This window comes from Cervus canadensis, chromosome 33 (genome assembly GCF_019320065.1).
Source record: "Cervus canadensis isolate Bull #8, Minnesota chromosome 33, ASM1932006v1, whole genome shotgun sequence".
NCBI lineage: Eukaryota > Metazoa > Chordata > Mammalia > Artiodactyla > Cervidae > Cervus > Cervus canadensis.
Window position 1 is genome coordinate 23,688,741 of NC_057418.1, and position 23,342 is coordinate 23,712,082.

At 41.3% G+C, this 23,342-nt stretch overlaps 1 protein-coding gene across 6 annotated transcripts in view; it reads left to right on the forward strand.

Annotated features, from left to right (window-relative positions):
- CCDC170 (coiled-coil domain containing 170) overlaps positions 1-9,892 on the forward strand; it is an 88,787-nt gene extending 78,895 nt beyond the window's left edge. For all 6 annotated transcript variants that reach the window (XM_043457184.1, XM_043457182.1, XM_043457186.1 and 3 more), the window contains exons 10-11: positions 4,680-4,916; positions 7,073-9,892. In XM_043457184.1, coding sequence (XP_043313119.1) covers positions 4,680-4,916; positions 7,073-7,273 — 438 coding nt within the window. In that variant the 3' untranslated portion in view covers positions 7,274-9,892. The remainder of the gene's footprint in view (positions 1-4,679; positions 4,917-7,072) is intronic.
- Positions 9,893-23,342: the final 13,450 nt, after the last annotated feature.

Here is a 23,342-nt window from a genome sequence, read left to right on the forward strand (position 1 = left end):
TGTACCACAGGACACAATCTTAGTAGGGAGCTGTGGCCAAAAATCAGTAGTCACATAACCAGAAAGTAGTGGAAAACAACCATTATCTTTCTTGTAGTCTCTCAAGGACACACTCAAAGGGGATAAGAATCTTCAGCCTCCAGCAAAGCTCTCATCTGCTTACTGATTCAGCTTCCTATGCTCCTCCCACACTTCAGAATGCTCTCCAATCTGGCCCGTGTGGCCTTAGTTTATATTTTTCCCCCTAACCTACCAATCATGAACTGAGCTCTGATTATGTTGACTCATTGACCTTGAATTGCCCTGGACTCACCCAGCTTTGAATGTATGCATCAAGCAGAACCTGTGAGAAAGGACCTCCTGGGTGAGGTGGGGGAATGGAGGTGAACTCAGCCTGCAAAGTAGAACAGCTTCCTATGATTTCTGTTCCAGTTCCCTCCTAGGAAAATCTCTGGGGTTCTTTGCGGAGGGTTGCAGCATCCCTGGGCAACCCTTCTCCTCTGCTGTCCCACCCCTTTGAGAGAGTGCCTGTACAGTCCAGGGCTTCTGCAGGGTCTTGTTTTTTGTTTGTTTAAACTTTTTATTTTGTATTGGAGTATAGCTGATTAGCAATGTTGTGATAGTTTCAGGCGAACAGCAAAGGGACTCAGTCATACGTATACATATATCCATTCTCTCGCAAACTTTCCTTCCATCCAGGCTAACATATAACATTGACAAGAGTTCCATGTGCTATACAGTTATCCATTTTATATATAACAGTGTGTACATGACCTTCCCAGAGTCCCTAACTATCCCTTCCCTCCTGGCAACCTTAAGTTTGTTCTCTGTGAGTCTCTTTCTGTTTTTTTAAGTTCATTTGTATCATTTCTTTTTTTGATTCCACATATAAGGGATGTCATACAATATTTCTTCTCTGTTTGACTTACTTGACTCAGTATGATAATCTCTAGGTCTATCCATGTTGCTGCAAATAGCATTATTTCATTCTTTTTTTTATAACTGAGTTAATATTCCATTTTATACATGTACCACATCTTTATCCATTCCTCTGTTGATGGGCATTTCTTGGCTATTGTAAACAGTGCTGCAATGAACATTGGGGTGCATGTATCTTTTTGGATCATGTTTTTCTCCAAATACATGCCCAGGAGTGGGACTGCAGGGTCATATGGTAGGTCTATTTTTTAAGGAAATTTTATACTGCTCTCCATAGTGGCTGTAACCTTAGGGTCCTATTTTCCGTACAATCTCCAGAAAACCCTCCAGGTGGAGGATGTAGGTTCTCTCACAGATTGAATGGATCAGATTTTACATTTAATCACCTTCTCTTTCAGAGCCTTTGGCCCTTACAACACAGGAGAGAATAGTTTGCCAGATTTGAAATGTTTTTCCTCCAGGAGGCAGATGCCAGATACATTATTCACCAGAAGGGAAACAGTCTCAGAATGTGATCCATCCTGGCTGGGGTCTGCATGGTGCTTCAGTCCTGTTTATGACCATCTCAGACCCACTGGGAAAAACTTAGGGACACAGACTCTCACTGAACTCTGGGCTGGCTCTGAGAAGTTCTCTTAGTTGGATTAAGAAACCCATTTGCCTTGCTCCCCTCCCAGCAATCTTGTTTGACTTAGGAGGCTGAGAACGCCTTCCCAATGTTGGCTCCCAGTTCTGTCCTGGTGGTTTGGCTTGGACTCTGTAACTTGCTCCCTGACAACAGGAATTCAGGCAGCCCTCAGGATTGTGATAAAGTCTCATATTTTTGAGAAATTCTTGGCTATAAATTCTTCTCATTAGGACTTGATTTACGTGCTTCTAACTCTCCAAGCTGTGTTCCATCTTTTTTGGTAGATGGCCCACTGTAAATGTTTTTTCCAAGCTGAGCAGAAAGGCTGAATATATCTCCTCTTCTGTTAATACAACGTTTTTAATTCCATGTAGCAATCCCAGAAACTTCTCTCTTTACCCCGTATTTTTTCTGCAGCCCTGAGATTGTTGGCACGTGAATGGAATCTCTGTGAAAGGGAGATCACTTTGTTTTAAGGTTGATACTGATTTCGCACATCTAACGTTCCCTATTTGTAAAATATTTGAAAAAATACAGAATGTATTTTTAGAGCTCTTGTTCATATAATTTATAAATAAATGTGCATATATATTCAAAATTTTTTACTGATAGGATACTTCATACATGCCTCAATCATGCCTGGGAAAGCTCCCTTCTCAAGTTTTTATTTTGAAAAATTTCAAACATATAGAACAGTTGCAAGAATAGCATAACAGACATTCTTCTACTGTTCATGTAGATTGTTGACATTTTACTGATTGTTGTGTTTTGCATAATGAGAGAGAGACAAAGACAGAGAGAGGAATCATTTGAGAGTACATCATGTCCCTTCATGCCTAAATACTTCCCAGATATCTCTTAAGAACAAGAGAATTCTTCTGTGTGACCATAGTAAAATTGCTGCACCCAGGAATCAACACTGAGATACTATTGTAATATACTGGTACTGATTTACCATCTATATTCAAATGTGGATTTTGATAACTTGGGGTTCATGAATGATCTCCAAGGTCAGCCCCCATTTCCTTGTCTTGAGTGCTTGCTCTGCTGCCGCTAGTTCATTGGCTACAAAGCTGACTCAGAACCCCTTCTCCTCGGTGTTGCTTTATTTCCTCCATGTTTCCCAAGCTATAGCAGTTGTTCTTGCACCTTCTCAATTGTAAGACCCACAGCAGCTGTCAGTTTCCCAAGGGATTTCCTCTCTCCTTCATGGAACAAGTCAAAAAATGTTGAACTTGTGCAAGCATGTCTGCCATCAACTTCCTTTCTGCCTGGAAAGGAATTCAGTTTCTTAAGAAGTTGTGTGTGTGTGTGTGTGTGGTGGTAGGTAAAAACAAGTTTCCAGTTTAGGCATTTGACTCAAGTTTCTCAGTTTAATGACATCACCCAGACAATATAAATCTGATGATTTTCCATCTGGACTTCAGTATCCCAAGCAGGCACTTTTCTTCCATAGCATGTCATAATCCAATCTGAGAATCGCTTCTACAATTCCTCTGACTTTCCAGAAGTGTTGGAGGACTCTTCAGAGTTTAGGTCAGGGCAGCTTGTGCTCCTTACGCCATAATTCTGGAACTCAATCTCTGTGAAGACTTAACCCCAAGACTTGGTCAAGATTTTAATCTCTGATGGTAGCATCCAAATGCAGTCTAGGGAAATCACAACAATCTCAAAATCCCTCAGCAATAAACAATCAGCTGTCTGAAAAACTAAACAATAGTGGTTGCTTTATTATTGTTACTCAAAAAAAAAAAAAAAGAAGAAGAAGAATAAAAGAGAAAACCAAAGGAGGATTTCATTCATCAAGAGCGGCAATATTTTAAAGCATCTTTTTTTCCATTTCTCTCTCTTTAGTTTCCTCCGTACATGGCATCCTACATCTCCTCACAAGTCCCTCTTCCATCCTCCCAAGTTTCTTCCAAGAGTAGTTTCTGCAGCCTATTTACCAGAGACTCTTTCCACTCCTCTCTCAGTAGATCAGTTTAGTCTCTCAGGCTTTCTTCTTCCCTGACACTCTCCCCGTTATTCAGCTTCATCCTGGGAACCACAGGATGGGAGTAGATGCAGCAAGAAATTATCCTTCCTTCTTAGGAAAGAAGGGATGTAATGAAAGGGGAAGGGAGGAGACAGCACACACTCATTATTTGGTATCTTTTATTTTTATTACTTTCAGATGTTACCTTTAAATGATTTTCAATAAAATTGAAACACAAATTCTTGCTTTTTCTTGGAGGCTATGACTGTAGGCCTTGTCTGAACTGTTAGGAGGCTCAGAACTAAATTCAGAGCTCTGCTAGTCTTTCTGCTTTGTCCATCCCATATGCACTTCTTAATTTATTTCAAAGGAATTCCTTTTGATCCTTTTTTAGAGGCTTCTTTGTAAATATGCTTTCTGATCTGTTTTACCAAGATGTAATTTACGTACCATAAATCTCACTCTTTTAAAAGTGTACAATTCAATGGTTTTTAGTATATTCACAGAATTGTGTAAACATCACTGCTATCTAATTTCAGAATATTTTCATCACCCCAAAAAAGAAACTGTGTATCTGTCAGCAGTTACTCTTTATTCTCTACTCCCACCAGCCCCTGGCCTTTTCTGGATCCTTCATGTAAATGGAATCATACAATAAATGGTCTTTTGTGACTGACTTTTCCCTCTTAGCATAATGTTTTCAAGGCTTATCTGTATTGTAATATCTATCAATACTTTGTTCCTTTTTATTGCTTTATAATACTCTATTGTATGGATATACCACATCTTCTTTATTTACTCATCCATTAATAGATATTCAGGCTATTTTCAGTTTTTGGTGATTATGCATAGTGCTACTAGAAACATTCATGCACAGATTTTGTGTGGACATAAGTTTTTAGTTCTCTTGGATCTTTGTACCTTGGAGTGAAATTCCTGGGTCATAGGTCAACTATTTGTTCACAGTTTGAAAACGGGCCAACTGTTATTCACAGCAGTTACATCATTTTGCATTCCATTATTTATTTATTTTAAAAAGTTGTTAAATGAATTTCATTGACTTCTGGTTTGTCTTGTTTATACAGTTTTCCTAAATAAATGCAGATGAAATTATTAGCATTCTCTTTGACTTCTTAGATTAAAACTTTGGAACAGACCAAAGCCATTGAAGACCTAAATAAATCCAGAGACAAACTGGAAAAGATGAAGGAGAAAGCTGAGAAAAAGCTGCTGTCTGTCAAATCAGAACTGGAGATTACAGAGCATGAAGCTAAGGAGAATAAAGAGAGGGCCAGGAACATGCTAGAAGTTGTAACCAGTGAAATGAAGACACTAAAAAAATCTCTGGAAGAAGCAGAAAAGAGAGAAAGGAAGGTGGGTAGAAATCTGGTGTTGAAACCTTATTTTGGAAAGATAGGACAATTCAAAAGCGTGATAATTATTCATGTATTTCTTTATAACCATTTAATCAGGCTTTCTACATAATTCCAACATATCTATATTTGCCCTCTCCCATCTTTTTGGCATCAAAACAACCATTATGATTTACTCCACTAAGAAAAGCAATTCACCTTTAATGGCACCAATTGTAGCAAAGAAAAAGATATTATTATCAAAGCCATGGAAAGCCTGTGAAAAGCCAGGTTCTGGCCATGGAGAGGTTTTTTTTTTTATTATGTTTGCTGATTGCCTCTGAAGTTCGCGTTATCCCAAATCTTCTAACGTTATCCAGGCCTTCAGCCTCAGGAGGGAAATTTTATCTCCAGCAGAGATCAGTTGCAGGAAACGGTCCCAAATCACAAACAGTGGCACCCAGACCCGATGGCCGGCCGAGCCCAGATGTAAACCATAAAACAGAACTTATGCGCCCGCTGGGTGCAAGGCGGGGTGTTATCTGGTGAGGCCATCAGGAGGTCAGGCAGAAAGAAACATTTCCTGGGCAGCCTGACCCCTGCTTTTGGCTTTCATCTCACTGGCTCTCTGCAGCCCAGAAGGGCACAGTGAGGACTCTGATCCCAGGATATTTTTTTCTCTTTAGCAGCCTCTGCTTTGGCTCATGTGTCAGGCAGAGCTGAGGAAGGCCGAACTCCAAGAGTGAGTGGTCTCAGTGGGAACTTCTCAGCATTTAATAGCTTTGGCCATATTCAGAGGGTGGAAAAGTTTGAGGGAAGCTTTTTTTCTGGGGAGATTAGGCTGGAGAGAGTGTTTAGTTTCCCATGTTGGACTCAGCATAGGAAGGGGCTTGGGAAGTGAATGAGCACATGGAGATGATGTTTGGACGGCACTTTTCCTGGAGGAACATCTGTCTTTGAATTGGTTCACACCTTTTCTGAAATGGAAGGAGTCATCTGGTCATCTCTAGTTGATCTACTCCTGCTTTTGCCCAGAATCACAGCAACCAGTCTGTGAGAACTGAAGGGGTATAAGTCACATGTTGTCCATCTTCTTTGGCCCCAAACTCCCATTTTTCCTTTTGTGATGGACAAATAATTGTCCCAGAGAGTCCAATGTGCTGCGAGATGGCAATCCGTGTGATGTGATTTGATCAACACTTAGAAGTCCTCCATATTCATCAGCTCATACTTCTTCTGCCATTGGTTCTTCCTTTAGTTGAAGAGGTTCATTGCCCAGTTAACGCCCCAGTACATAAGCATGTATCATGTGACAGACTCAACCACACCAACAATTGTAAAGCATTTCTTAGTGTGCAGAACACATACACAGTTGACTGTCAGTTCATTTGATCTGAACTTCAGAACAGTCATGGGAGGTAGGTAGGTAGGTTGCTCATTCACCCTGGAAGTGAGAAAATGAAATCTTATCAAGGCCAGAGTCTCCTTTATAGTGGCTGAACTGGGCTTCTTGATTTGGTAGCCAATACCACATTAGTTGGTAGCTCAGACGGTAAAGAATCTGCCTGCAATGCAGGAGACCCAGGTTGGATCCCTGGGTCGGGGAGATCCCTGGAGAAGGAAATGGCTATCCACTCCAGCATTCTTTCCTGGAGAATCCCCTGGATAGAAGAGCCTGATGGGCTACAGTCCACAGGGTCCCAAAGAGTCAGACAGAAGTGAATGACTTTACTACTACTACCACATTAATTGGCTCATCATAAAAGTGGTTATCTAGAGGGTGGGATGGAGTGGGAGGTGGGTGAGAGGCTCAGGAGGGAGGGGACATATGTACCTATGGCTGACTCATGTTGATGTATGGCGGAGGCCAACACAATATTGTAAAGCAATCATCCTCCAATTAAAAGTAAATAAAAAGTGGTTATGAAATTGCTGAAAGTTGGTGTCTGAAAGGACTTTAGAGGTAATTTTGTAGGCTAGCCTCCTCCACCCCCCGCTCCTTCCTTCTTCTTCTTCATCTTTTTATAAATGAGAGAATTAACTGAAGAGTCGCGAGAGTAAGTAACTAGGCTAGCTCATGCAGACCTGGGTTTTCCACAGGTGTTCGGATTGCGTTTGACCTGGCCGTGTTGCTGCGATCTGTTCTCTCGATTCACGTGGTTCCGTTTGCTATTGCAGCTGGTGGACTTCAGGGAGGTGGTTTCTCAGATGCTGGGCTTGAACATGATGAGTCTTGCTCTTCCTGACTATGAAATCATCAAATGTCTGGAAAGACTGATCCATGCACACCAGCATCACTTTGTCACCTGTGCGTGCCTCAAAGACATGACTGCAAAGCAAGATAGGCCCCCACAAGGCCACTTACAACTTCTTCACTGAACGCTGTATCTCTTGAGGGAGGTGGAGATGATGAGAGATAGGATGCAATTCTCAATTTCATAAATTCCCCAATCCTTTGAAATTTGATCAGTGTGTGAATATTGCATTCTCTGATGGTACTGCAAGAATCCATCATGAACAAAAAAGGATCTTAAGAGTGCCATCCTTAGGTAAGTGTTTGGCACTATAAACAACTATTATTTTATTTACTAGCACTTTGGGACTCAAGACAAAGTTTACTAGATTGCGTATCTAGAACTGGAAATGATGGTAGGGAATGAGCATTTATGTGATATCTATTATGAGACAGGGATTCTACTACACTTAAATTCTCATAATAATAAAGTGGAGAAACTGTAATGTCTCTATTTTATAACCTCTATGAGGCTCAGAGAGGTGATCTTGGTTACCTACCTATGATTGCAGTTAATTACTGACAGAACCAGAACGAATACCACACTGGCTCTGTATCAAAGGCCACACTTTCTCTGTTATTTCAGTCTTTCTGTTTCTCTTGAACTCCAGTGATTCTGGTGAAAATTACCTGCATCAGAAAGGAAGGAAAACATCCTTACAATCAAGGATTGAAGCCCAGAAGTGACTGAGATTTATAAGTGTAACCCATATGATTTCTTTAAAAAGCTATATACCTAATTATTTGAATGAAACACACCTAAGTCTGAGGTCCTGTAAAAAGAAAAAAAAAAAAAAGTACCTCTTTAAAATGTTGCAACCACATCACATATGGTGGTAATCTTTAATGTTTGAACAGAGCTGAGCTCTGTACTTGAAAAATAAAAACTTTAACATAAAATACCTATAAGATAAAGAAAATCTACACAGTTTATTCACCAATATATCAAATGTAAGGGGCTTTGCTGGTGGTTCAGATGGTAAAGAATCTGCCTACGATGCAGGAGACCCAGTTTCGATCCCTGGGTGGGGAAGATCCCCTGGAGAAGGAAATGGCAACCCACTCCAGTAATTCTTGCCTGGAGAATTCCATGGACAGAGGAGCCTGGCCAGCTACAGTCCATGGGGTCACAAAGAGTCGGACACAACTGAGTGACTTTCACTTTACTTTTACTTTATATCAAATGTACTGACAACAGGGATAACTTTCTCAAGATGGAGATTACATAGTGCATTTCTATTATTTTATGTCTTCTTTTTAAATTTCTGTTTCACAAATATTTTTCAGGAAACCATATTCTTAGCTTCCCAAGAAAAACATGTTTCTCTTTGGGCAATATTCTTATTTCTTTCCTCCAAAAAAATTTTTTTTATATAATCCCTTAAAACATGAGTGTCTAATCAAAGGAGAAGGACGAAAATAGATTCTACCCAAACATTAAGAGAAAATGAAGACTAGAAGAAAGGAAATGAGTTTCACACAGTTTGGATGACAGCTGACGGAGAGGGAGTGTGACCAAGGAACTCTGCTGGGGGGTGGGTCATCTCTGCCTGGCTTTTTCCATCACAAGCATTTTGCTATTGCACGGCCCTGACTGAGGACATGGACCAGGTCTGCACAGTCGGGGAGGTAGCTGTGTATTCTCCCAGGGGAACGTCTGAAGTCTCTGGAGATCCCTTCAAGTGCTCCAAAGGTGCAGTGGCTGCTGCCCTGGACCACATTCATCTCAGTGGAGTAGGCGACTTCACTCTTTGGGTCCCTGGGGGATGGAAGTGCTGCGTGGTTCTGCTCCAGCCAGGCCAGGGAATGCAGTCTGCTGAGGGGTACAAGTCCAGGCCAGAGCAGGGGGAGATCAGTTTTTGTACATTCACTCTGTTTTCATTTTCCAAATATACTCTTTGATGAACTTCATTTATTTTCTCTGTACATTTCCTTTCTACACTCTTCAAAGGTACTTTTAACAACATCACTTTAAAACACATAAACTGTGTCATAATATTATGTTTCCATTTTGATTTATTAATTCCATTCATTAATTTTAGTTCTATACTCATATAAGAGATTAAAAAGGGTCTGGAGTGGTTAGTACTGTACTTTCTCTTTATCATGCAGAATTACAATCCATTTATCCAAATAAACATTTATATAATATTTCCAATATATAACTCAAGTACAGATACAATCATCTTTAATACACATAGAAATATTTAAAATCTTTGAATATAATCTTTATATTCAAAGGAATATAAAGGAATTTATAGGAATTTCTGGTGGAAAGACTATGTCTACATGGCATAAGGAAAATAAATTCTGTCTGTGTACATATGTCCACACGCACAGTAAGTATGTGTCATTTGGACACATTGACAACACTCTAGTAAAGCTATTACCCTCCTGTTGAAGTGCCAGCTGGTTGTCGTCCTTCCCTCTGTGGCATCATTCCAGAGTTGGCAGGCCAGCTTCACAAAATTTTGTGTTAGATTTTGTTCTTCTGTAATATCCATGTATATTTTATGTTGTCCAATAAAATGCATTAGTGTGATGTGATTTTCTAAACAGAGTATTAAAATATTTAACATTAACTATTCTACTGAATCACTTGAGTGATAATTGCTACTGAGGTTGTTATTATAATCCTTGTCTGAGGCATTTCAATGTATGAATAGAATATCTCAATTAGGAAAAATAAATTTAAACCTGATCCATCTAAATTTCCAGTTTTACTTTGTCTTTCAGATGAACAGTGAGTGATTCAAGGACAGAGTGGTAGGTGGAAAAGTTGTTAAAGAATGTCTACACTATTGATATTGTAGTCATATTTAGGACTTAGAAATGGAGCCTAATTTTCACTGGGGAAGCATCTCATGGTTACATACCCTTTGACTGAGAAGGCTCCACCCACTTTGCCCAGTAGCGATCTTATCTCCATTATTACACACTCCATTAACTTCTCTTCAGCAAGGGGGTCTGGATGTTTCCCTTTCCCCTCTGCAGCCTCCACCCTATTCTTCTTTCACCTTTGTATAAAAAGCATCATTCTTTTGAGGATCCTGTTAACATATAACTTTCTATCCTTATAACAGCTACCTGCTAACATCTTTTCTATTCTTCCTACCTAAGACTGTCAAAATGGTTCAGAGGTGTCTTTTCCACTCCCATCAAGTACTATGTCTGTCTTAGATGACTTTCAAGCCTGTAAAGCAAACTGACACAACATTCTGTCTTTAGTTTCTCGGCCCTCTCAGCTCTCATGCCTTTACCTCCTTTGTTTTATCCACTCACTTCCTAGACTGAAGATTACAGCAGTGGTAAAGATTCTTCCTGTGATGCAGGAACTGCAGGAGACCCTGGTTTGATCCCTGGGTTGGGAAGACCTTCCCTGGAGAAGGAAGTGGCAACCAACTCCAGTATTCTTGCCTGGGAAATCCCATGGACAGAGGAGCCTGGGGGGCTACAGTCCATGGGGTCACAAGGAGCTGGACACAGCTGAAGCGACTGAGCACAGTGTTATTTCTAACGTAGACTACCTTAAACAGGGCCTTCCCCAGTGGCTCAGTGGTAAAGAGTATACAATGCAGGAGCCGCAGGAGACGTGGGTTTGATCCCTGGATTGGGAAGATCTCCTCAAGGAGAGCATGGCATCCCACTTCAGTATTCTTTCCTGGAGAATCCCATGCACAGAGGAGCCTGGAGGGCTACAGTCCAGAGGGTCACAAAGAATCAGACATGACTGAAGTGACCTAGCATGGCATGGCACCTTAAGCAGAGAGATTTTGGGGTGCCCTGTGGTAAGATCCAGGCTTAGACTAGCTTCAGCTTGGCTAGATCCAGGGACTGTACATTGTTTTCTGATTCTTTTGGCTTTTATCCATCTTTTGTCTATGCTTGATTTGTTTGTCTTTGTACATTGGACTCACTTGCTCCTTCTGGAGATGGTTTCTCTAGGCTGCCAAGAAAGATGCCCATAAGCAGTTATAAGATCTTCATAAGTGAGAAACTGAGCTGAGAAAGGGAGATTCTCTGCCTCTAACATTCGTGGAAGAAATCTCAGGGAATGGTCTGATCATCTCTTCTTAGTCATATACCTACCCCTGAGTCAATCACTGTAGCCAGAAGGATGAGTTCACTGACTTGCACCTATGCCAGCCCCAGCAGTGAGGGTGGGGTGAAGCTCCAGGATAATCTGTTCAACAGGAACCACATGTGAAAATAGAAAGCTCCCCAGAGAAAGAGAAGCTGGAAGGACAGCACAATCCATTGCACATGGCCAAATTGAGGACCTTCTAATCACCTAGAACTTCTCCACCTCTGAAATCTTAAGTTCTCCAGAGCCTCTTATATCCCAGAACTCTGTCTTTTACTCCCAAATAGCTGTTCTTTGTGATCCCTTGGTCCTCATATTTTTTCTTCCTACTAGACTTGCTAGTCTTCACTCCATTTGGAGCCAGCCATTTCCTCAGTCAATCATTGGGGAAATGATTGATTTCCTCAATCATTCTCTTCCTAATACCTTAAACTTCTTGTTCCCTTGCCCTTCTTTCCTTAACTTGGAATTAATCCCAACCAGCAATGTTTTTGCTGCTTTTTCTCCCCCACTGAGTGAGACAGGAAATCACACGAAAGCACGGCTAAGTGTTATGCTGGATCCATGGCCTCTGATCTCACTTTGAGCCCTTTGCACTAATTGGTAATCCTTCACCATTTTCCTGGTTAGATCTCACTGCCATTTTCCAAAATGACCGTTGCAAATATTCTCCATTCCCTCAAGGCTCTTATCTTGTGTCCTCCTTCACTGTCAGCCAATAATCTTGTTTTCTAATTCACCCAGAAAATAGAAGCCATTGTAGGAAATACCTTTACTATCTGATCCTAACACAGCCCAGTACATGTGCCCAGCCATCCTTGCCTCCTTCTCTCCTCCTGCCTTGGGTGACCTCTTATATCTTCAGCAACTTAGCCCTGTTAGTTGTTTTCCTCTCTCAACTGTTTTCAACCTCACCATTAGTAGCTTCTTTCCATCAGTATTTGAATATATTCAAATCTTTTTTGTCTTAAAAAATGTCACTCCTCCTACTCCACCACTTAGAGCCTTGGTTTTCTCTCTCTCTTCACAGTTGAACCATTTGCAAGTGTGGTTTTTACTGCTGTCTTTCTGGTCTTATGTCCCATTCATGCCATCATCCATGGCAACCTGGCCTCTGCCTCCCCTCACGCAGCTCTTAGATTTTCTGTTAACAGATCTGTGTCTTTTGAAGTGTTGTCTTACTTGATCTTTCTGAAACATTTGATGTAATTGACCACTTCCTACTTGAAACATTCTCTTCCATTAACTCCCATACCGTGACATTCAACTCTCTTTCTTTCTGCCTCTCTGGGCACTTGAGTTAGGTTATTTTAAGGTTATCAGACACAAATGAGAGATCCGTGTAAGGATAAGTGTGGATATGACTGTGAATGGGAATCTTGACCTCACAGTCAGAACTCAGTGGGGTAGTCATGCATCCCATCAGCTGGAACAGGTTGTTAATCAAGGCACTGGAGTGCCAGTTTCTGGGTACCGTGTGGCTGCCATGGCTGGATTCTCGTCGCGTGAGTGCTGGTGTCCTTCGATGCCACAATGATTCAACCTCTCCTTCTACCGCTTCCGCCCATACCGCCATCCTCTCCTTGTTCTCCTCTCAGCCTTTAGCATCTACTTCTGCTTCTTCCGGGCTTCCCCTTGTCTCTCTTTTCTAGTACTTCCTGGCTTTTCTGCGTATCTTTCCACCTCGGCTCCCACCATCAACTCCCCTCATTCTCTCTCTCTCTGATTCGCTTCCTAGGGAGAGCTTGGTTGGTGTAGTCAGTCACTCTTCAGTATGAGGAGCACGTTTACACAGGGACAAGCTTGTAGATCGGTTTCCCCTCAGATCAGGCCCCCATTTCTGGTCCGTGTACTGTGGTCACGAAAGTGGGGTCTCCTTGTCTGTCTCTTGGATGTAAGTGTTCCATCAGTCCCTAGTCTCCTTTCCCCGTAGTTTATATACTCTCTGGTGCATTAGCCACTGGCCTCAGGCAAGTTACTTTTCTCTCTGTGCCTCAGTTTCCTCATCTGTAAAATGGATATAAAATACCTGCCTGCTATGGGTTGACTGGTGTTCTCCACTTCAGAGATGTTAAAGTCGTAACTCTCAGGACCTGTGCATGACATCTCATTTGGAAATGGAATCTTTGCAGATGAACAAGTTAAGATGAGGTGATCAGGGTGGACCTTGATCCAATGTGATTGGTGTCTATAAAAAGGGGAAATTTGGGCACAGGAAGACACACACACAGGGAGAACACCCAGTGAGGATGAAGGCAGAGATTGGGGTGATGTGGCCACAAGCTGAAGAATGCCAGACATTTCCAGCACAACACCAGAAGCTGGGAGAGAAACATGCAACAGGTTGTTTCTCTCAACCCTCAGAAGGAACTACCCTGCCAACACCTCACCTTGGTTTCACACTTCTGGCCTCCAGAACTGTGAGTCAGTGAATCCTGTTGTTTAAGCCACCCAGTTTGTGGAATTTTGTTAATGAAGCCCTAGGCAACGAATACACTCGAATACACTCTAAGACTATAAGGGATAAATAATGGAAAGTCTTTAGAAAATATTCTGAAACGTGGGGAATATTCAATGCATGTGAATATCACTAAGCAGTTCCTCTATTTCTCATGGCTTTAATGATCATTTATGTGATGATGATGCCAGCTTTTATCTCTCTAGATAAGAGCTTTGTCCTGATCTTCACACTGACCTAGGCAGCTGAGTGGTATGAAGGGGATACATACAGGATTGAGCAAAATAGACTTGGATTCAAATACAGGCTCTCCTGAGTGACTTGAGCTACTTGATTAAACTCTGAGCACTATGGTGCTTCAGGATTATAATAGGAATGGCAAGCGTAGTTTCCTCATAGAGTCCTTGTAACATAACAGTACAATGAGTTGACATATGTAAAGTGCATAGCTTGGAACATGGGTGTTACAAGAGCTCATTGAATGTGATTAAATCCTGTCTGTTCCACCGCCTACCTTCTCCCTTATCTACCCATTATACTCCATTAACACCACAGTTGTTTACACATCATTATCTCTTACTCAGTCTCTGCTTTAATGTTCCTGGCATGAGGCATTTCCCCCTCCCTTCTCCATTGTAGTCTGAGGGATCTCTTAAAAAGTACAAATAGGATCCTGGGACTTCTTGCTTTATGCCCATCCATTGTTCTCACTGCTCTTTGGATGGAGGCCAGCCTTGCTGACTCAGCACATAGGGCTCTATTCCTCCCCTTCTTGTCCATGAACGTCTTACTTTCTATAAAACCATGCTTCCAGTCCCCACAGTGCTCTTTTCTCTCTAGGGCTTTGCAACTGCTGACCTTTGGGACTGTCTTTTCTTCCCTCACTTGACTGATTCCTGCTTATTCTTAGCGTCTCTGTTACCCCCACCAGAGAATTAGCTCATCTGCCTATGGGTTTCCGTGGTATCTTGTGCATAACTCTACCGGCACTTAATTACAATAATCCTTATGGTTACATCTCCTTTCATGGACAAAAGAAACACGAAGACTCAGAGAAGTGAAGGTTGTAGCCACCTCAGCTGGAATTGAAAGCTACATTAATCTTGTTTCTAAATCCACAGTGTTCACTTTCAGCCATGCTGCCTCCTGAAAGCTTTTTCATTGTATAGCTAGTGTTTGGCCCAGAGCTGACAGTCAATGAGCATTTGTTGGATGTCTGAGTGAATCAGCCAATGGAATGAAGTTTGACTGTTAAAGTTGGCTGGCTCTTCTTCTCTTTACATACCGAAACATTAACTGTATGCTGATGGGATGGGTTCTCAATGCATGCTGATTTGAATGAGTAATTTTAAAGTGGGCAGATGACTATTACTGATAAGAGTCTACAGACTCATGGACACAGAAAATAAACTCCGAGTTATCAAAGAAGAAAGGCAGGGGGAGGTACAAACTAGGAATTCAGGATTAACAAATACATACTACAGTATGTAAAATAGATAAGTGACAAGAACCTGTTGTATAGCACAGAGAATTATTTTCAAAATCGAATAATAACCTATAATGGAAAAGAATCTGAAAAAGAATATATATATATATATATATATATGAATCACTTTGCTGCCTATACTTGAAACATTGTACATCAACTACAATTTAAAAAAGAGCTTTCAAAAGTACTATAATTCTTGCCACACTATTTCTATGTACAGTCTGTTGTTTTGATGTATACAGTGTGGCAGGTATGGTTATTCTTAGGAAACGAGAGAGAGAGAGACCGAGACTCGGCCTTCAGGTTTCCTGAGTCCTAGTCCCAGAATTTTCCCTGTCTCGTGGTTAATTCTTAGCGGAAGGTAGAGTTGAAGATAGCTGCTACCCAAAATTGAAATGGGCCACAAATAAAAGTGGAGTAATCATATCCATAGTTGATCTGGAAACAGAAGATATGACATAGAGCTTACATTCATGCTTTCTGGCTCCAGACACGAGTTCTATTTGAAAAACATGCTTAGTTGGATAATAATAGATTTTATTGTTACAGTCATGCATGCTAAAAGTCATTTATATACTGAAAACATACTTTTCCTGTTTTCTTACATGGACTGGGCTGAATGTCTTGACAAGACGTTTAGGAAGCTGCAGGACATGATAAAACTCCCCTGGGTTCTGAGCAAATGCTTACCACTCGGGTCCCCGCTTCAGGACTGATGCACTCATTCTCCAGCTGCCCAGAGCTATTGGCTCCTGACAACCAAGGCTGGGTCCCTTGTGAGGACCTGACCTTGGCTGAAAGGATTCTGCATCCCAGGTCAGAGATCCTTTCCAAGGGCAGCCTGAATCCTGTGACTGGTCAATGTGGGGCTGCAAAGACCTGGTCTCCTGCCCTCAATACAGGGCCATTCTGAAGGGTCATCTCAGAGTCAGAACTCCCCCAATAAGATCATTGACGAAGGTCTTTGTTGTAACTGCATCCCAGTGCAGCTACTTCCTCTGCCCAGTTCTGCTTTCTTATTTTCTTACAGGCTTTGTTCTAAATGTGCAGTTCAACAAACTCCCTGCATTCCCATTCCCATCTCAGAGTCTTTTCAGGAAACCTGACCTAAGACAGATTCGTTCATTCTCTTTGCAACTAGTTATGAAGATACTAAGCCATTTTGGTATTTTCCATCATGTAACTTTTATCAATCAAGCAATCAACAAGTATTGATTACTTGGTGATACGGAATCTGCAAAACACAAAAACAACAAAACAAAATGGAAAATATCTATGACTTTCAAATTACTTGCTTTTCTGCTTCTTTCCAGAATTCTCTATAGAGATTTATAACTAGATTCCAGTATAATGTTGAATATAAAAATATTTTATTTTTTTCCATTTCCTATTGGTCTCAAATTGATAGAATCGATGCTTTTGAATTGTGGTGCTGGAGAAGACTCTTAAGAGTCCCTTGGAGTGCAAGGAGATCAAACCTGTCCATCCTAAAGGAAGTCACACCTGAACATTCATTGGAAGGACTGATGCTGAAGCTGAAGCTCCAATATTTTGATTCCACCTGATTCAAAGAACTGACTCATTGGAAAAGACCCTGATGCCGGGAAAGATTGACAGCAAAAGGAGAAGCGGGTGACAGAGGATGAGATAAATAGATAGCATCACTGACTCAATGGACCTGAATTTGAGCAAACTCTGGAAGACAGTGGAGGGCAAAGAAGGCTGGTATGCTGCAGTCCATGGGGTCGCAAAGAATTGGACACGACTTGACGACTGAACAACAATCAGTCTCAATAGGGTACGGAACAGACACTTTTCCAAGTAGCGTAAGCAAGAAGGGATTTATTATAAGACGTTAAGTTGCTTGTAGAATCATGTGGAGGCTGAAGGAATAGACTTGAGGTTGAATTTCCATAGCAATTCCCAAAGGCCCACCACAGAACTAAACCACCAAGAGAGCTGCTGCTACTGCCACAACCAGGAAGTCAGATGGAGGCAGAATCCCGTTGCTGTCTCCAAACTCGGGAAGCCACCGTTTTCAGGTTTTCAGAGTGCCTCCCCCACTGCGGTTAACTCCAGAACCTCTCTCCCCTGCAGCCGTCTGGGCCAGGAAGTGGGTGCCTTGTGTCCTTCCTCTTACTACCCAGGGGTCTTGTGACCGTGTGCTGAGACCTCTGCTAATGCTGCCCCAGAAGATGCAAAGTGTCAGCGACATGCTTGATAAGGGAGACAGTTGTGGCAGTAGCGCTCTGACCACTGCCGTCTTCCGCATCTCACCCTCGGGCATCTGATCGACCAAACCCAAATTATACCCGAAATCTTTTATTTCGGGACACAGAGTACTTAGCTTCCCAATGCTGGAGGTATAGAAAGACATGTCAGGACAACGTTTTTCACATTTTGGACATACTCTGCTGTAAAATTCATTTGATTCACACATATACAAAGTCACATTCATGTCTAACTGAAATAAAAGATTCACAAGACAATGTATGCCCCCAATGGCTTCTATTCTAGTCTCTGCTGTGCAATTCTATGCTAATCTAGGCTACTCCACTCCATTAAGAAATGCTAGTCTTGACCCACCAAGTTGATTTCATGACCGACTAATGGATGGCAACTGGTAGTTTGAAAAATACTACACCATAAGAAGGGACAAATGGATGTTGAGAGTCAATCCACAGTATCTACTCTACTCTACTGTTCCCTCCCTTGCCTCTGAATTAACAGAAAGGATTTAAGGCTGCTCACAGAAGGGATTTAGTAATCTGATACAGAGTACAGTGGGTTGAGAATCAGGAGAGCAGGTTCTAGTCTTTGGGGCAGCAATTTCTCCTTTTGTAAATTTGTACTTTGCAATAGCTCTGTGTGCTTAATAACCTGGTTGACACTTGTCTGGGAAAATAGAGAAAAAGAGTGATTGGTCCCTTGTAATTTTTCAGTAGAAGCTGGATTAAGCTCACAAGGCAGTCTTTTTTTTTTTTTTCTTTCATTTATTTTTATTAGTTGGAGGCTAATTACTTTACAATATTGTAGTGGTTTTTGTCATACATTGACATGAATCAGCCATGGATTTACATGTATTCCCCACCCCGATCCCCCCTCCCACCTCCCTCTCCACCCGATTCCTCTGGGTCTTCCCAGTGCACCAGGCCCAAGCACTTGTCTCATGCATCCAGCCTGGGCTGGTGATCTCAAAAGGCAGTCTTGATGGCACTTGTGGATCAACCGTTGTACTACTAAAATTTAGTAGTAGTTCCAGCTTTAATTAAGTTCCTGGTTATACATGTAGGTGTAAAATCTAAGGATTTATTCTAAGAGTATGATGGTGTGTATTGAATGTGAAGTGTAAGATTAGTTCACCTGTGGCATGTTTGAAGGTGATTGTTAATTTCTGTTAAGGTGTGTAAAGAACTTAATCCGTTAATGTAGAGCTTTTAAATAAAAGCTCATATTTGCCCGTGACTGAGGCTTTCAAGAACTTTTTTTCTAATTCAGTGTAGGTTGGAAGGTAATTGATTTTAAGAAAGAAAAGCCTATTGAGAAGACAGAACAAATAAACATTTAACAAATGCCTATTCTGTGCCAAATAGTGTGCCAAACATTTCATTTGCAATAACTCTTATAATCCTTGCAACAATCTTTAAAGGAGGAATTATGATTCTCATTTTTTGCATATGAAAAGAAAAAAGGTTAAAGTGATTAAGAGGGGCTCATTCAAGGTCCTTAAACCAGCAAGGGAAAGAATGTGGAATTTGCATTCAGTTCTGGCTGAGGTATGGCTTTTGCTTTTCTTACTGTACCAGAATGTCTCTATTGCTTTCATTATTTGTTCAAGGTGAGTGTAAGTGAAAAATACTCAAAACATTTTACAAAGCAGACTGAGATTTCATGTTTTAGAAAAAGAGACATTCTAATGGGTGCTTAAACTGCCGGTTTTATCCAATGCTTTCTAAGACATACTTTGCTCTTTCCAGGGCATCGATGTCCAAAAGCAACTGGGAATTGTGAAGATTATTTGCAAGCATTATTTTAGCATCCTATGGTTTCCTTGTGTTTGTGATAGTGTTTAAAGAAACTAACTGGGAGAATTTATCATGCATGCTTAGTCACTCTTTGCTGCTCTATGGACTGTAGTCCACCAGCCCATTCTGTCCATGGGATTCTCCAGGCAAGAATAGTGGTGTGGGTTGCTATGCCCTCCTCCAGGGGATCTTCCCAACCCAGGGATCAATCCCAGGTCTCCCACAGTGCAGGTGGATTCTTTACTGTCTGAGCCACCAGGGAAGAATTTGTAAGTAACCTAAAAGATTTCCCTAGGAATCTCCATTTTGTAAACTTAACATGATGGCTTATCATGTGTATGGGACTTTAGTTGTGTCTGGTTGTAGCAGAGTGAGGAATGCCAAGCTTGTAAAACATGGGAAAAACATCCACAAAGTGTTTAGGCCTCTTTAAACATCTTAACTCAGTATTTGTTTTTGATTTTTTCCTGTTTTAGCTAAAATACATAAAATTAAGTAAATATTCGATTAAGAAGAGCACATTTCAATGTGATTCTTCACCAATGCAATTTAATTTTTATTACCCTCAGTACAGAGGTTGAGATGACATATAAACCAACAGGATATGTAATACATGGCTTTGGGACATGTGATTCACATGCTTTCAAGAATCACATGGCTATTCCCCCCGACCCCAGCTAAGTGTCTTATTTAAAAGTTTTCTTTGATTATTTCTAATAAGTAAGCTAATGTATAGTCCAAAGGACTCTGCTGTTAGTTCTGAGGAGGTCCTCCACAGAGGTGATAAAGCCTCTTGGATGCTCTCATCAGAATATGTGCTAAGTTGTAAAGAAGTTCTGAAAAACACTTAATCTTTAAAAAAATCTTTTTTTATTAAAAATTATTTTTGTTATTAAATTTTTTATTTTATATTGGAGTATAGTCAATTAATATAGGGATTAGATCTGATAGAGTGCCTGAAAAACTATGGACAGAGGTTTGTGACATTGTATAGGAAATAGGGATCAAGACCATCCCCAAGAAAAAGAAATGCAAAAAAAGCAAAATGGTTGTCTGAGGAGTCCTTACGAATAGCTGTGAAAAGAAGAGAAGTGAAAAGCAAGGGAGAAAAGGAAAGATATACCCATTTGATTCCAGAGGTCCAAAAAATAACAAGGAGAGATAAGAAAGCCTTCTTCAGTGATCAGTGCAAAGAAATAGAGGAAAACAATAGAATGAGAAAGACCGGAGATCTCTTCAAGGAAATTAGAGATACCAAGGGAACATTTCATGCAAAGATGGGCTCAATAAAGGACAGAAATGGTATGGACCTAACAGAAGCAGAAGATATTAAGAAGAGGTAGCAAGAATACACAGGAGAGCTGTACAAAAAAGATCTTCATGAACCAGATGAACATGATGGTGTGATCACTCACCTAGAGCCAGACATCCTCAAGTGTGAAGTCAAGTGGGCCTTAGGAAGCATCACTACGAATAAAGCTGGTGGAGGTGATGGAATTCCAGATGATGCAAGTGAAGCTTCAACAGTACATGAACCAAGAACTTCCAGATGTTCAGGTTTGATTTAGAAAAGGCAGAGGAACCAGAGATCAAACTGCCAACATCCACTGGATCATAGAAAAGGCAAGAGAGTTCCAGAAAGATATCTACTTATACTGCACTGACTACACTAAAGCCGTTGACTATGTGGATCACAACCAACTGTGGAAAATTCTTCAAGAGATGGGAATAGCAGACCATCTTACCTGCCTCCTTGAGAAATCTGTATGCAGGTCAAAAAGCAACAGTTAGAACTGAACAAGGAAAAACAGACTGGTTCCAAATTGGTAAAGGAATACGTCAAGGCTGTATTGTCACCATGCTTATTTAACTTATATGCAGAGTACGTCATGTGAAATGCTGGGCTAGATGAAGCGCAAGCTGGAATCAAGATTGCCGGGAGAAATATTAATAACCTCAGATATGTAGACGACACACCCCTCATGGCAGAAAGTGAAGAAGAACTAAAGAGCCTCTTGATGAAAGTGAAAGAGGAGAGTGAAAAAGCTGGCTTAAAACTCAACATTCAAAAAACAAGATCATGGTATCCGGCCCCCTCACTTCATGGCAAATAAATTGGGAAACAATTGAAACAGTGACAGATTTCATTTTTTTGGCCTCCAAAATCACTGCAGATGGTGACTATAGCCATGAAATTAAAAGGCGCCTGCTCCTTGGAAGAAAAACTATGGCAAACCTAGACAGCATATTAAAATGCAGAGACATTACTTTGCTGACAAAGGTCTGTCTAGTCAAAGCTATGGTTTTTCCAGTAGTCATGTATGGATATGAGTGTTGGACCATAAAGAAAGTTGAGCACTGAAGAACTGATGCTTTTGAACTGTGGTGTTGGAGAAGACTCTTGAGAGTCCCTTGGACTGCAAGGAGATCAAAGCAGTCAATCCTACAGGAAATCAGTCCTGAATATTCATTGGAAGGACTGATGTTGAAGCTGAAACTCCAATACTTTGGCCACCTGATGTGAAGAATGAACTCATTGGAAAAAATCCCGATGCTGTGAGTGATTGAAGGCAGGAGGAAAAGGGGATGACAGAGGATGAGATGGTTGGATGGCATCACCAGCTCAATGGTCATGAGTTTGAGCAAGCTCCGTAAATTGGTGATGGACAGGGAAGCCTGGCGTGCTGTAGTCCATGGGGTCACAAACAGTTGGACATGACTGAATAACTGAACTGATAGTTGACTAACAATGAATGTTGTGATAGTTTCAGGTGGACAGCAAAGGGACTCAGCCACACACATACATGTATCCACTCTCCCCCAGACTCCCCTCCCATCCAGGCTACCACATAACATTGGGCTGAGTTCCCTGTGAAAAGCACTTAATCTCAACCCCAGTGGTAACCATTTATTTATGTATCAGAGACTGCTGTGTAAGCTTTATCTAACGTAATCTTCCCCTAAACTCTCCGAGGCAGACACTGTTATTGGCCTCACTTTAAAGCTGAAGAAATGGTCTAAAGCTCCTTAAGGGACTAGGGTCAGGGGGCGCTGCTGGGCGCTGGGTGGTCTAAGCAGTGCTGTCCCTCCTGCACTTTCCTGAATTCTCCGTGGAGGAGCCCCTTGCCAGTCCGGAAGGTGGGGGTCTGGCTGGTTGTGTCCTGTTCTAAAGGACAGTGAGAGTGGGCGCATCTTGAAGGCAGATTAGCCAGAGAATCCTCTAGGTGGATTAACCTAGAGGAGCGGGCAAGGTAGAAGGGATACGCTCAGCAGCGATCTTTGTGTGGACAGGAGCTCATGCGGACTCACCGGTTAGGGAGTTGGGACCAATGACTTCAACTGAGTGTTAAACGTTAGTTTTAAAAGACATGCTACTCTAGCAGTTATGTTCTATTGTTGTTGTTGTTCAGTTGCTAAGTTGTGTCCGACTCTTTGCGACCCCATGGACCGCAGCATGCCAGGCTTCCCTGTCCATCACCAACTCCTGGAGTTTGCTCAAATTCTTGTCTGTCGAGTTGGTGATGCCATCCAACCATCTCCTCCTGTCTTCCCCTTCTCCTTTTTTCCTTTCACTATGTCCATGTACTGTATTTGAATTATAAGAGCTAAGAGCTACTCTGAGTACATTTTGGGAGAATAGTGAAATAAATCCCCAAAGACTCCTTTCTCATGCATTAAGACAGAAAATCCTATGGAATTAGATCCATGTTTACTTCCTAAATTATAACAAAATCTCAATTTTATTAAGTATAATCTGCCTAGCCTTGCATAAAATTAAATACTTAGATGTTAAAAAAAAGACATGCTACTGCCACTACCATGGGGACCTCTGGACCATTTGTTTAGAAGTCTGATAACATGGGGATTAGTAGCTTGGACTTTGGAGTCGTACTCATTGGACTCGCAACTGAACCATACCTTTGACTCTTTGCTTCCATATTCAGGCATCAGTTCTCTCCTCTGTAAAATGAGGAATCACAATGGCACCAAATGTTCTACAGTTGCTATGAAACTCAAGTTAAATAACAATGCAAACTGTTTACTCCAATGCCCGGTATAGCATAATAGTCTGTATATTTACTAGTTATATTAATTAAAT